Source organism: Lissotriton vulgaris, chromosome 8, assembly GCF_964263255.1.
Source record: "Lissotriton vulgaris chromosome 8, aLisVul1.2, whole genome shotgun sequence".
NCBI classification, from domain to species: Eukaryota; Metazoa; Chordata; class Amphibia; order Caudata; family Salamandridae; genus Lissotriton; species Lissotriton vulgaris.
The window spans coordinates 408,016,824-408,030,100 of NC_141696.1; the positions used below are offsets into that span (position 1 = coordinate 408,016,824).

General features: G+C 43.1%; 1 protein-coding gene across 1 annotated transcript in view; it reads left to right on the forward strand.

Moving 5' to 3' along the window:
* VWA3B (von Willebrand factor A domain containing 3B) overlaps positions 1-13,277 on the forward strand; it is a 981,637-nt gene that overhangs the window by 954,995 nt on the left and 13,365 nt on the right. The window contains exons 33-34 of the mRNA XM_086934174.1: positions 4,290-4,455; positions 7,466-7,700. Of these exons, the coding sequence (XP_086790300.1) occupies positions 4,290-4,455; positions 7,466-7,700 (401 nt within the window). The remainder of the gene's footprint in view (positions 1-4,289; positions 4,456-7,465; positions 7,701-13,277) is intronic.

The window sequence follows — 13,277 nt, forward strand, 5'->3', positions numbered from 1 at the left end:
GAGTTGATCAATATGGCAGACACCGTAACAGTCCCCATTTGTTGCAGCATTGTGCATCGAATTGCATTTTTTGGGCATTGCACTCGCCTCTTAAACTGTTAAGAAACCTGTGTGTGCTTGGGGATGTGATCATTTGAGGAAAGGCCCCAGATGTGGGTGTATAGTGTGGTGAGAAGATTTCAAGTAGTTACTTGTTCACAGTGTACGCTGGACACCATTGCCCACTTTGTGGGTGTCCAGTCTTCCAGGACACAAATACAAACTGCTGTTGCTTAAACACTTCCTTTCTGCATGAGAGCTGGAAAGCCCGCTCCTGTGGTCGAAAGGGAATTACGATGTTGTCAAGATGCAGAAAGGTTGAACTTTTCTGTCAGCCTCGCATGACAAAAGCTGGCGTACCACCCGTTGTTCTTGTTTTTGTGAACCAGGAGGGTTTAATGGTTTCTGTTCAAGCCATCTTGGCTGTGCTTGGCGCAAACAAGAGTACGCTGGTTTTCTTTGTCCACTTTAGATATGTGGTGCAAGTTAAAGCTTATGGCTTTCAATGAGGGACCATGGCGGCTGTTCTTTTTCTAAGTGCAGGCAGCAGGTGCTTTTCAAACTCGAAAGCGTAGTTCAACAAAAGCAATCTCAAAGAAAATGTGACTGTGGAACTGAATAGTTTTTGATGCAAAACTGATGGCATGAAAAACAGGTTTTACTAGGTTAGATGAATACCTTCGCAACATGCATCCCAAGTGCATCGATTGATGGAAGCTCTGATGTGTTTTTGCAATGTATTCCAGTTAGGTAGCCACCCAGAAATGTGAGTTACCTGTGCCCCCAGTATTCTCCGGTGCAGCCAAGAAATTCTTCAGCACTCACTTGTAATTAGCCACAGCAAGTGAACGCCCGCCGTGAACAGAAGCGGACCTGTACACACATTTTTTATTTTATTTATTTTATTTTTTTATTTGCAAACTTACACCGCGCTAGGAATCGACTCCCAAAGGAGTATCTCCGCGCCTCTGGCATCATCTGTGAGCAAAGAAGACCCAATCATATAACATTCCTCCCTAGATAGATGGCCTAGTACTGAAATAGAAAAGTTTTTAATTTTTTCCTGAAAAGAAGATGTTCTCTGCATAGTCTGATTTCCATGGGGAGATCATTCCATAACTTCGGGCCAGCTACTGACAAGGCCCTTCCCCCTTGTCTTGTCTTCTTAAACCTGGGGACACATAGCAATTCTTGATCTCCTGATCTAAGAGATCTGGAGGGAACATATAAATTAAACTTTTTAGTCAGGTAATCGGGGCCTTTCCCTGTGAGACACTTGTGAATGATACAGCATGTTTTAAACATCACCCTCTGTTTCACTGAAAGCCAGTGAAGTTTAGTTAACAGGGGTTTCGATGGAGTACGAACAGGGACATTAAGAACAAGGCGTGCAGCTGTGTTTTGCACAACCTGTAGTCTTGCAATAATCCCCTCGTTGGTGGCTAGCAGCAATCCATTGCAATAATCTAATCTACTCAGCACGAGCGACTGTACCAAAGTTCTTCTAGTGGTATCAGGGAGCAAGGGGAACACCTTCCGGAGAAGCCCAATAACATGGAAACAGGAGCCGACCACTTGATTTACATGTTGTTTCAGGGCAAGCTCCTGATCCAATTTTACTCCAAGATCTTTCACAACCTGTTTGGGCTCAGGGACTGGGCCCAGATCTTGAGGCCACCAGTCAGGAGTCCACAGGCGTTTAGCTTCCCCAAAGAGCATCACCTCCGTTTTGGAAACGTTGCACTGCAGGAAGTTTGATGCCATCCAGTAGGCCACCTCTTTCATCCCCCGGGCAAAGGAGTTACGCACTTCTGGTGTCAGCGTTTTAAACGGAAAGAGGAGTTGAGTATCGTCCGCACACGATACCGGGATGAAACCGTGGGATCTCATGATGTTAGCCAGGGGGGCCACGTAGATGTTAAATAACGTGGGGCTCAGACAGGAGCCCTGTGGCACCCCCTTTGAGATCTCCACCTCCTCCGACCGATATGGACCCAAGATGACACTTTGGGTACGCTTTGTGAGAAAACTCCTTAGCCAGGCCAGCGCCTTGCCTTCCAGCCCAATGTCAATTAGTCTGGAGGTCATGATGTCGTATGACACAGTGTCAAACGCCGCTGACAGATCTAAAAGCACCGGGATAACGGAAAAACCTCTATCCTGTAGCATATGAAGATTGTCAGCGACGGACAGCAAGGCGGTCTCAGTGCTGTGCCTCGGCCTAAACCCAGACTGGGAGGGGTCTAGCCCCCAGCACTTTCGATATAATTTGACAAGTGCCGATTAACAAACTTCTCAGTAAGCTTCCCTAATAAAGGGAGGAGTGAGATTGGTCTCAAGTTTGTCAATTCGGTCCAAGGGATGGTGTTGTTTTTCCTCAGTGGTCTCACCAGTGCACGCTTTCAATCCGGAGGAACTTCCCCTGTACTCAGGGACAGGTTAACTATGTGTCGAATTCCAGCACCCAGATCGTTAGCCAATAATGGCATGATGCGTGCCGGAATGATATCTGAGGGGCACCCGCTCTTTATTTGAGTAGTTAAGGCAATTGCCTCCTCCGTTGATATGGGAGGAAATTCTGCAAGCTTACTGACACAGTTCATTTGTACTCCAGTGGGTAACTGGGCCATATAGTCAGCCGTGACCATATTATTACTATTGTCCTTGGAGGCTAGTATTTTATCATATATACCCTCGATCTTTCTGATGAAAAACTGAGAGATATTGTCACAAAGTTCCTGGGATTCTATCTCCACAGTCTCACAAGCATCAGGCTTAGTAAAGGTTTGTAGGACTTGATATAAAACTTTAGCATTTTTACCTGCTGCTGATAATTGGGCTGCTATATGATGTTTTCGAGCAGCCCGAATGGCTTTATGATAGCTTTTTAGAGAAATCCTATAGTTCTCCTTATCCTCAGCCTTGCGTGTAACCCTCCATAGTTTTTCTAACTTTCTCGTAGTTAGTTTTAACTGTCTCAGGTCATCCGTAAACCAAACTTCTTGTTTGGGAGCAGGTCGGGGTTTAAATGTTCTCAAAGGTACAACATGGTTTATAGCCACTGATACCGCTTCATTAAGCTTACACAGTGCAGTGGTAACATTGTCCCCACATTCATCCCAACTGGGTTCAGTGTATTTCCCCCTAAAACCCTCTGGTGTTAATTTGTTCCAGGGCCTCCTAATGTCTGCCATTACCCTCTTTGTAGCCTTTGGTTTATAGTTGGTGCGGGTGTAAAATCCAATGATGGAATGGTCGGTCCATTCCACTTGGGTGGGAGGCATACATTTTATGGCAGTTGAATTGGACAACACTAAGTCCAGTGTGTGGTCTGCCGAGTGTGTGGGCCCCTGATTTATCTTTTTGAGCCCCAGTGTGCCCAGGTCGGTTAGTAGAGTCTGAGCCTCAGCACAGTTAACAATTTCACTGTGGACGTTGAAATCCCCTACCAGGATGAAGTCTGAATTCTCCTGCACATGGGGTGCCAAAAGTTCAACAAGTTGAATAGAAAAATTCCCACTCGGGCCTGGGGGGCGGTAGACTAAAGCTCCCTTCCTAGTTTCTCTTGAACTAGGGTTAATTGTAAAGATCAGGAGCTCCATCTGGGGAGAACACACTGTCTCAGTAATGATAACATCCATCTTTGCCACAAAATGTTATATGTTGTTGAAATAACTTGTAGGTTGGTATATTGTTAGCCACTGAGAACGGAATGAGTAAAAACAGGAGCACTCGTGAAAAGCACTCTTAAAGAAATAGTGAAAACCGGAGCACTCATGAAAAGTGCCCTTAAAGAAATAAAAAGTAGTCCAGAAACAATGCCCTAAAATTACCACTGCATATGTTTCAGTCTAATTGGCCCATGTTCTTGTGGAGGGCTAAATCCTGGAATAGGAAGGATGCATGCATGATATCGACAAATGGGGAGAACAAATAATGGACGACAATGGAGCCAGCAAATTTGAAGCCTACGGGTAGGCTACAGCCCAAAAGTAGATACAACATGTCTCTTTTCGAGATAGCTTATGTGCACTGTCTATAGCCCGGACCTAAATATCTGGTGCCCGAGCTAAAACTGAGCAGGAATATTTCCCATCACTTTTCTAAAGTGGCATGTTGATGGTTTTCAAAGTTTGCCAGTATGTTGCTCTTATTGTGCCTGTTTTGGGAATTTTATAGGGGTTTCAAAATAACCGTGTAAATATTGTGTGAAATTTAATGGACTCTGTTTTCTTTGCATTTTCCTGTAGATCCGATATTATGATGGCGTGGAGGCTCTCGTTCCAAGGGACCAGACATACCCGATGACTCCTGAAATCTTTCTGCGAGACTTGGCATACATTAAAGAATGTGAGGAAAGATGGGTAGGCCAGCCAGTCGTTGCAAGAGACGATAAGACTGGGACATACCAGTTAGGTAATTCTAAAACAAAATTGTAAAATGTATGAAAATGAAATGACCATGAATAGCTAAAAAGTACTTTTGGGGTGTTTCTTGCTTTGTCTTGCAGGGCATGTTTTATTGTAGACTTGCATTGCCTATATGTGGGGCAACTCTAAGGATCAACTCAAGAAGCGTGTGGTAAAAAACACCTGTCAAAACTTGGTGACTGTTTCGTCTGCGTACATTTGGCATTCTACAGCTCATTTAGATGGTATTCCTGTTAGAGAGCTCGCAGTGGGCCCTAAGATGCAATGTCTGCTGATTTTTTTTTTATCTTGGACTGCCATGTTAAACAAAGTGGACCTGGACAGAAGAAATCCTTATATGACACCCAAGTGCTAGGAGAAAAGTGCCAATGCACCTGAGGCATTATTTTTTTAACCACTAAAGACAACCCTCGTTTTCAAGGTATGTCTTCAGAAAATATAAAATTTTTAGAAGGCCCACCATGGCACCATTCATTTAAGCAGCAACGGTAGAAAGAACTGCATTGGTTAATAAAACCTGCTAACCCAGCAATACATTTTAAATATAGCAGGCTACCTGCTGCTGGGACTGTGGAGACAATATCTTCACCATGCTTGGCATATGGCATCTGTCCTACCAATCCCTCAATGAGAGACATGGATCCTAGTACTTAAAGTAGTACTGTAGATGACTACTCACATACTACATGATGCTATTCACAAAACTATGGGAGGAGAACACTGCTCTCCCATGTTTTCTGTTTGAAGATTTGCGCTACAGGAGCGGCGATCCCTGCACATGTAGGTGTATGTTATTTAGTAAATGTGGAAGGGTCAAGGGGGAGAAGCTGGAAAAAAGGGAGAATTTACTACTAAATGAGAGGAGCTTAGGAAAATGTAAGGAGGGGTTTCCAAACACACATCCACAAAAAGTATGACCATGGCTTTTCACAAACTACACTTCTAAAGTTACTACGGCCCTAAAGGTGTCAGAACAGGTGTAAAACTACTCCAGCCCAGCATTGGAGTAAGTCAAGCCTCAAACATGGCCACTCACAGGTACTGTAACACTCTGCCATTGTAAACAGTTGAGACTGGAAAATAGAAAAAAACACCATAAGAACTAATGTACAAATAATTACATTATTTCAACATTTAGAGGTAGATTTATGCAAAAGTAACGCAACGCATCAAGACACCGCGCTGCACTGCACTGTATGATAGGGAAAGTGCAGGAATGCGCCATATCTACTAAGATATGACGCATTCCTGCTCTCTCCCTGTGCCGGTGACCAAAGTGCTGCCTAGCGCTAACAAAGGCACTCTTGCACCAAGGATTGTTTTGTGCAAAAAAAATAATCCTTTGATGCTTTTTTCTCTTTCTACATGTATTGCATTTGCAGCACACGTAGTAAGAGATGAGGTTAAATAAAGATATTTCTCCTCATTAAGCCTCTGTTGTTGGGAAGGGGTACTATTTAGAGGCATTCCCAGGATTGCAAGTCTTTGTAAATCTGGGAAAGCGCCTAAATCCATGGGTGGATGCATGAGAACGCCCATGCTCCACTCATGAAATGCCTTCCCAAGGCAGAGTAACACAAGGCAGCGTTTTGCGCTGGATTTAGTAAGCCACACAGAGCCACACAGGTGGCTCTTTGTGGCTTAGTAAATCTCCCTTAAGCCCATGCATTGCTTTGCGTCGCCTTGTGTGATGCAAGGGCAACGCAAGGCCTTTGTAAATCTGGCTCTTGCTTTATATTTGCATCTGTAAATGTATACATATATAAATGCTAAAATAATTATATATAACTTTTATATTCATATTTGTAATACATTTAATTAAATTAATCTTATATTTGTATTAAAAATTAGGACTACATTAAATTAATTAAAACATAATTGGTAACAAAACTTATTACATATTAAATAGAAATAAGAACGAAAGTGAGAGTGGGATTCTAATTGATATTTAAAATGTACTATTTATAAATTAATTTGACATCTTTAAATTAATCAACACTCACTTAATGTAATGAATTAATGTGTTGCAACATTTAATTTTAATACAAAGTTAAGAATATATATTTAGAATTAATTTCTATGTATATTTTATATTACATTTTCAATAAAAAAATGTATAAAAGACTAATAAACTTTAAAATAAATCCCTATACTTTCCAACAGAGAGATCTCCGTCGCAATACTATTTTTAAAACTGAATCCGTAAGACGTTATAGCTTTATAGCAATTTCCCAATAGGCCACAATTATGTGGCTTTCTAAGCAAACATTCTCAAGTTTATATTTTGCCCTTCTCTGTAATGTTGGTTGCCAAATCTTCTCTAAACCTTATTGTGGGTTTTGCAGTGCCTCAGGGAGGGATTTCTGAGCGTTTCAGGTAGTGCCAATAGTGTTATATTTGTCACAGTGTCCAGTATCCAAAACTTCATAGCACAACATCCCAGTGTCCATCAAGGAATAAATTGGCTAGTATTGGGTACTTTTTAACAGGTAAACCCTGAGTGAATCGGTAGTACAGAACGCAACCCCTGCCACGCTGGCAAATATTCTGCCCGCTATGTAATTTCCGCCTAACGCTTTATTGGATCGCCGGATGAAGACATGAGTCCTGGGAGGGGTGTGAGCTGAAAACCTGGCATAACAAGGCCAGAAAAATCTGGTCATATCCAGAGTAATCAGTAGCCATGCCTACCTACTCAGTAAGCAGAACCTGAGTAGAACATATCTGCATGGGACATGGACTTTCAGTGAAACTTCCATAACAGGCAGAGTCTTCGGAAGGTTGGTACTTAATGGGGGTCTTTATTTCGTACATAACTAACATCTTCTATATTCTGGAAGTATGTTCTGAGTGATGCTTGGGTGTCTTTAATAACACAAGAGTACATTGCCTAATTTTACCTGTGGTTATTCTTTTCTGATGTATACTAATTCAAAAGTACAACTTTTGATATCATGTAATATTTTGGATGCTGTCTCTTTTTTCTGTTCCCATAGCTGAAGTGCAAGCACGTGTTGGCCACAGCAGACAGTATGTGATCCGCTGGTTGGACGGCATGACAGTGGTACAGAAAGCTTCCTGGATCTTCGGGAAATACAGCCAGCCCCACATTCTTAAAGCTGGGGGCCATGTGCTTACATTGGCCTATCCATCTTCACTGACATTCTTGCCAGCTGTTATACTTGGTGCAAATGGGGCCAAGTTGCTGGTCCGCTTTTGCAATGGAGAAAGGTCAGTATCTCTGCTTCTTTGTTTCTATTATATGACAACATATGTAAAAGAGGAATATTCTTCAACGCAACAAAAGAAGTATGTAATAAACTGCCTATCCTGAAATAGCAGTTGTAGGCAAACTGTAACATATATCTATGGCATTAGTCCAGCCTTCACCTAAGAGGCTGTGTCAAAGTTCATTTTAAAATGCCAGATTATGAGAAAATTAAAAACCCCTAGGTTTGTACTGAAGTGTAGCATTGAGTATGTCACAACACTCTAGGTAGTTTTCATGTGATCAAGGCCTGTTGGTTTAAACGTGTTGTCGGAATTGTGATGAATTTAAATCCGCAAGATGTGTCCTGAGTGAGCATCCTTTCTGCTATACGGTTGTGGAAAGATTATTGTCTTTGCTGCTGTGAGTGCATCACCTCCATCTGCAGAGCTAAGGGTGTAAAGGGGGTTGGAGTCTGTATATATATATATATATTTACACACACGCACATATGCACGCATGTACACACACACACACATATAACCTACTTTTAGTCACCAGTAGGTAGTTATAGTTAGGACCTAGTTTCCATAGAAAGAGCGTTATTCATTTGCCAATAACTATTGTGGCATTTGACAAATCCTAACAATATTTTCAAAACGAATACGGTGCTCACTTTAGCTGCTGCCTTGAAAGTATCTCGGTGAAATATCAAGCAGGGGCTGAGAAAAAGCGGGGGTCCCAAAGATCGTTTTCCCCATGTTAATTCCCATAGGGAATTTAGACACAGCTACAGCCCGAACTGGGGCAGGCCCAACAACAGCAAAGGAGGAGGGTCATGCAGCCTCCCCCCCTGGAGCCATATATGGCCCTGGGGACAGCCACCCCCAGGGCCACCTCCTGCTATGTCCTGGGGTGACCACCCCGGGACATAGCTGTTTGTTGTGACTTGGCTGGAGCTTTACCGCTCCTTCCAAGTAACAGCAAACGCTCCGCTTCCAGCAAGCGAGAGCTGACAAAATGCTCTTGCTTGCTGGAAGCGGAGCATTCATCTGTCTCTCCACCCGCTGTCAAGCGAGTAGGGAAACAGACAAATTCCTTTCAGGCACAAGGTGCTGCATGTTTAGCAGCTCCCTATGTCTAAAAGCAATGCCATCTCCCACAGGAGGTGGGGAGCAAGCAGTGACCGTGGGGGCATTCAGGCTCCCCCTGCAGTCCCAATACAAGAGAAACATAGTCAGGCCCCTATGGGCAAAACGGCCTGGGGGGCAATCCTCTACTATAAAAATAGAATAAAATTAAAGGCTGGGCCCCTGGGTGGTGGATGACTGGGGCAAAAACCAGCCTGGGGAGGGGGGGCCATGTGGCCCCCTCCCCATTGGTATAAGGCCGGACCCGGGGGATGAGGTTCCCAGGCCCAATATTGGCCCGGGGAGGGGGCCCTGCTCCTCCAAGGGTGTTCTTTCTTGTCATCTACTGCTGAGACCAGAGATCGTATCCTAAACTTTTAAATACTAGAAGCATGTAAATTGCCTAGAAGCCTCGCCTGTTTGGTCCCACCCCATATACATTAGCGGTATGCAACATTTTCCCGCCATTTTCCCAGGATGATAGACAGCTTACTAAAAGGCCCCACCAGCACATCTCCCATCGACTTTGAAGACCCAATCCTCATGCCTAGGAGTATGATTGCATTTTCACCAAACAAAGAAGCAGTTACTTCTGCAAAGTACAAATCCTCCAAGTGTGTTTTCTCTACAGTTCCACTTTGTAAAATTATCTGGTGAAGACGCTCGAGGAACAATCACATTGGCAAAGTTACGAACACACAAGGTCACTGGAGACATTTGCTTGGCGTCCTTTGTGCAACTGTAGTGTAGAAGACGCACTATACATTTACCTAACGAGGTAGACTTACTAATTAGCCAGTAGAAAATACTCCACTTGGATAGAGGTGTTGCACAAAAATGGTCTCTTCTTGGATAAATACGCAAGGCAGGATTCATTCTGTCACGATGCTCATTTCATAGAAATTAAACCTAAACAAGTTACAGTTAGGAAATCCATTTTTTTAAAACTGTGGAAATTCACTGAAAAAAACCAAAGGTTACCAGGAATGTTATAGTTATGAAATAGAAATTAGAAAACCTTAGAAATTCACAGACAAAACCAGGGACACTATAGTTAAGCTCAGATTTTACCTGTGCAAAACCAGTGAAATTCAGTAGTTATAGTTACCTGAGCTAACTATACCTTGCGCCCCCGCAATGCAATGCTTATGACTTCACATATTACATCACTAATGATATGGTTAGTGACATCCCTTTTTAAATACACTGTGCCCTGCCCTATAGGCTGTTTAGTGACAACCCTATGGGTGACTTATATGTATTAAAATGAAAGGTTTGGGTCGGGCAAGGGTGTATTTTGCCAGGTTGAAATGGGACTTTAAGATAGCACATACAGGCTGCAATGGCAGGCCTGAGACAGGTTTAAAGGGCTACTTAAGTGGGTGGTGCAATCAGTGCTACAGGCCCACTAGTAGCAGTTAATTCACAGGTCCTGGGTACATGTAAGTCCACTTTACTATTGGGTGTAACTTGTAAGCCAAATTCACCATGTTGAAAAGTGAGAGCACAAGCACTTTAGCACTGGTTAGTAGTGGTAAAGTGTACAAAGTCCTCTAAGCCAACAGATACGGGTTCACAAAACAGGAGGGTGAAGCCAAAATGTTTGGGGATGACCCTGCAGATAGGGCAAAGTCCAACAGCCACCCAAACACATATGCCATTCTGCTGCAGTCATATGCAAGGTGCAACCATCATATTTTAGGTACAGCTTCATTTGGCTAGCAAAACCCTTACATAGCTATTTTCTGCAATGCTATTCTTAAATACCAAGGCTCAGCCTTACAAGTCTGACTACAGTAAACATATTCTCAGACAAAACTCAAATACAACCTTACAGCTTCATATGTCTAGATATTTCACATGCACAGGTGCTGCTACTCGCACCCTGGGTACTGCGGAAAACCAGGTGTTTGCTTCTCCATAAAGAATCCTTGCCCTGCATACCACCTTCAGGCACTTCACTGCTAGTTCTCTATCATATCTTGTTGCTTTCAAAATGTTATACATGGCCTCCAATGTGTTTATGTTCCCCTACCCTTAACACAACTATCACTGTAAGCAGCTACACCGTAACCATCAGTAGGATTTGGAGAATGGCCTTCTGGTCAGCTTTGGTCCCAATTTCCGGGTAGGTGTTCCTGAGCTATCTTGGTAAAGGTAGTGAAGGTGTTATAAAAGAATTCGTTAGTGAGAGTGTGTTTATATCTTATGAAAGTTGCTATAATCATAGTTTTGTCTGCTTTTGGGTAGGGCTCACAATGGGCACTGAGCTGTCAGGACCTATGGGCAGTGAAGGAGAAGCTTTAAAACAACAATGTATTTGACCAAATGGGAAGTATCAACTTACAACTTACTGCTGCTACAAACTGAGTCTGGTTATTTCCCATTTCCTCCAGTTGCTGTACATAATGTAGGAGTTATTGTACCTTAAGTCTCCTTAAAACTTGCTATGCTCTCCATCTCTCCCTACTCTGGCACCCTCTCATTCTTTATAACTCCCCTTATGTTGTGGGTTCTCAGGACATTGAGTACTATTTTATTCCATGCTTGGATTCTGAAAAACCATCTTCACATAATGTCTATTCCTTCAACCCATGGCCTGCATCATAATTCTGTTTGTAACAATCTTATCATCTGTCCACATTATCCATAATCAAGCCTGAAACAGACAGAATGATAGATTAGCACCCTGCTAGGACCACTTGATCTACACAGCAATGGCCATAACTGGTTGGAAGGTTTCTAGCCAAGTAAAGAGCAAATCATTATTTCAGTTGCCATTTTGGTCAGGGCTAGATGTTGCTCCTCAGTCCTTGCTCCTCTCCTCAAATAGTGTCCCCAAGGCAGACTTGTCTAGGTATCCCAGCAGAGGGCTGCAAGAAAGGGTCTCATACTCTTTGGACCTGTTAAAGCTGTGCTTAGGGTTGAAGGCTTGCCACTATGCCCTCTAGGAACAGAATAAATCAACTAGAATCATATACTTGTACCTAGATGGGACTTCTGTTGACGGTGCCTGCAAGTGTGTACACAAATGTGAATTTACTCTAATCTGTCAATTTTGCCGCCACCTGTGAGTTTGCTGCCTAACACCCATATTCTGCCTGATCACACAATTTAAAGTTCACATATATTGCAGTCCAGTCAGAAGGTTACAAATACTGTAACACCACACCTTCCATATATGCAGTTTCTAAACTAAAGTCCATCAATGTTTTGTACCATACTTCACTCAATTTTCATCTGTATCCTATACCCCTACTCCCCAAGATCTCTTGGCTCCCTGGATACTCTCAATATCCACTACATGTCATTATTACACCTCCATCAAGTCAAGCATTCCTCCGAATTACCTTTTGTGTGTTTCATGTACTGCCCTAAGTGGCTTTGTGTATGCCCAGACAAGGGTCCTATGCTCACCGTGCCACTGGAACCAAGCTGGACTGGCTGATGAGCCCATGACTAGGGTGAAACCATTCCTGGGTTGCTTGTGTTCCGATTGAGGAAGGATCTGGCCTGGCAGTTAGGGCTGGACTGTTACCATGAGGAGCAGGGTCAAGGCTGATGTGCATATGGCTGGTCCAAACTTAGGTGGCATGGTGACAAAAAGAACGATGGGTTGGGATACTATCCCAAGTGAATGCCAGTGGCTAGACAAATTGCAAGCATTCGCAAGCATTCTTCACATTACCTTTTGTGTGCTTCATGCACCGCCTTAAGTGGCAAGGGTATGCTCAGACATGGGTCCCATGTTCACTGTGTCACTGGAACCAAGCTGTACCTGGCTGATGAGCCCATAACTATGGTGAAACTGGTCTTGGGTTGCTTGTGTTCTGGTTCAGGGAGGACCTGGCCTGTTAGTTTGGGCTGTAATGTTCCCATGAGGAGCAGGGTCAAGATTGATTTGCATATAGCTGGGTCCAAAGGGAGGTGTTATGGTGAGCAAAAGAACAATGGGTTGGGATGCTACCCAAAGTGATTGCCATTGGTTAGACAAATTGCAAGCCTTCCTCCCATTATCTTTTGTGTGTTTCATTATTACACCTCATCCATTTCACTCATCCACCTCTCACATCATGCTTTATTGCAGGCTAACCAAATATTGCTACCACCCACCCCGGCATTTACCCTCTTCGACTAAAATCTAAGCAAACACAAGGATTGCAATTTAGAGCTCTTCCCATTCTTATTTAATGCTGTTCTGTAGGTAACAGATATACCAATAACATAAATCAGTTTCACTTTCTTTAACCTACACTACACTTCACCGCCGTCACAGAGACATAGATTAAAAAAGACACAGCCACTTCGGCTGCCCTCACTGCCAGACTACCTTCTGATATACCTATCATGAACATTTATCTCCTTCTTTGAAGACTTGCAGACCTCTGTTGAAATACTGTCACCCAGTCCAACCCTTATCATTCCTGACCATTTCAGTTCAAACCAGTGCAATAACTTGCAGTTAGTGCT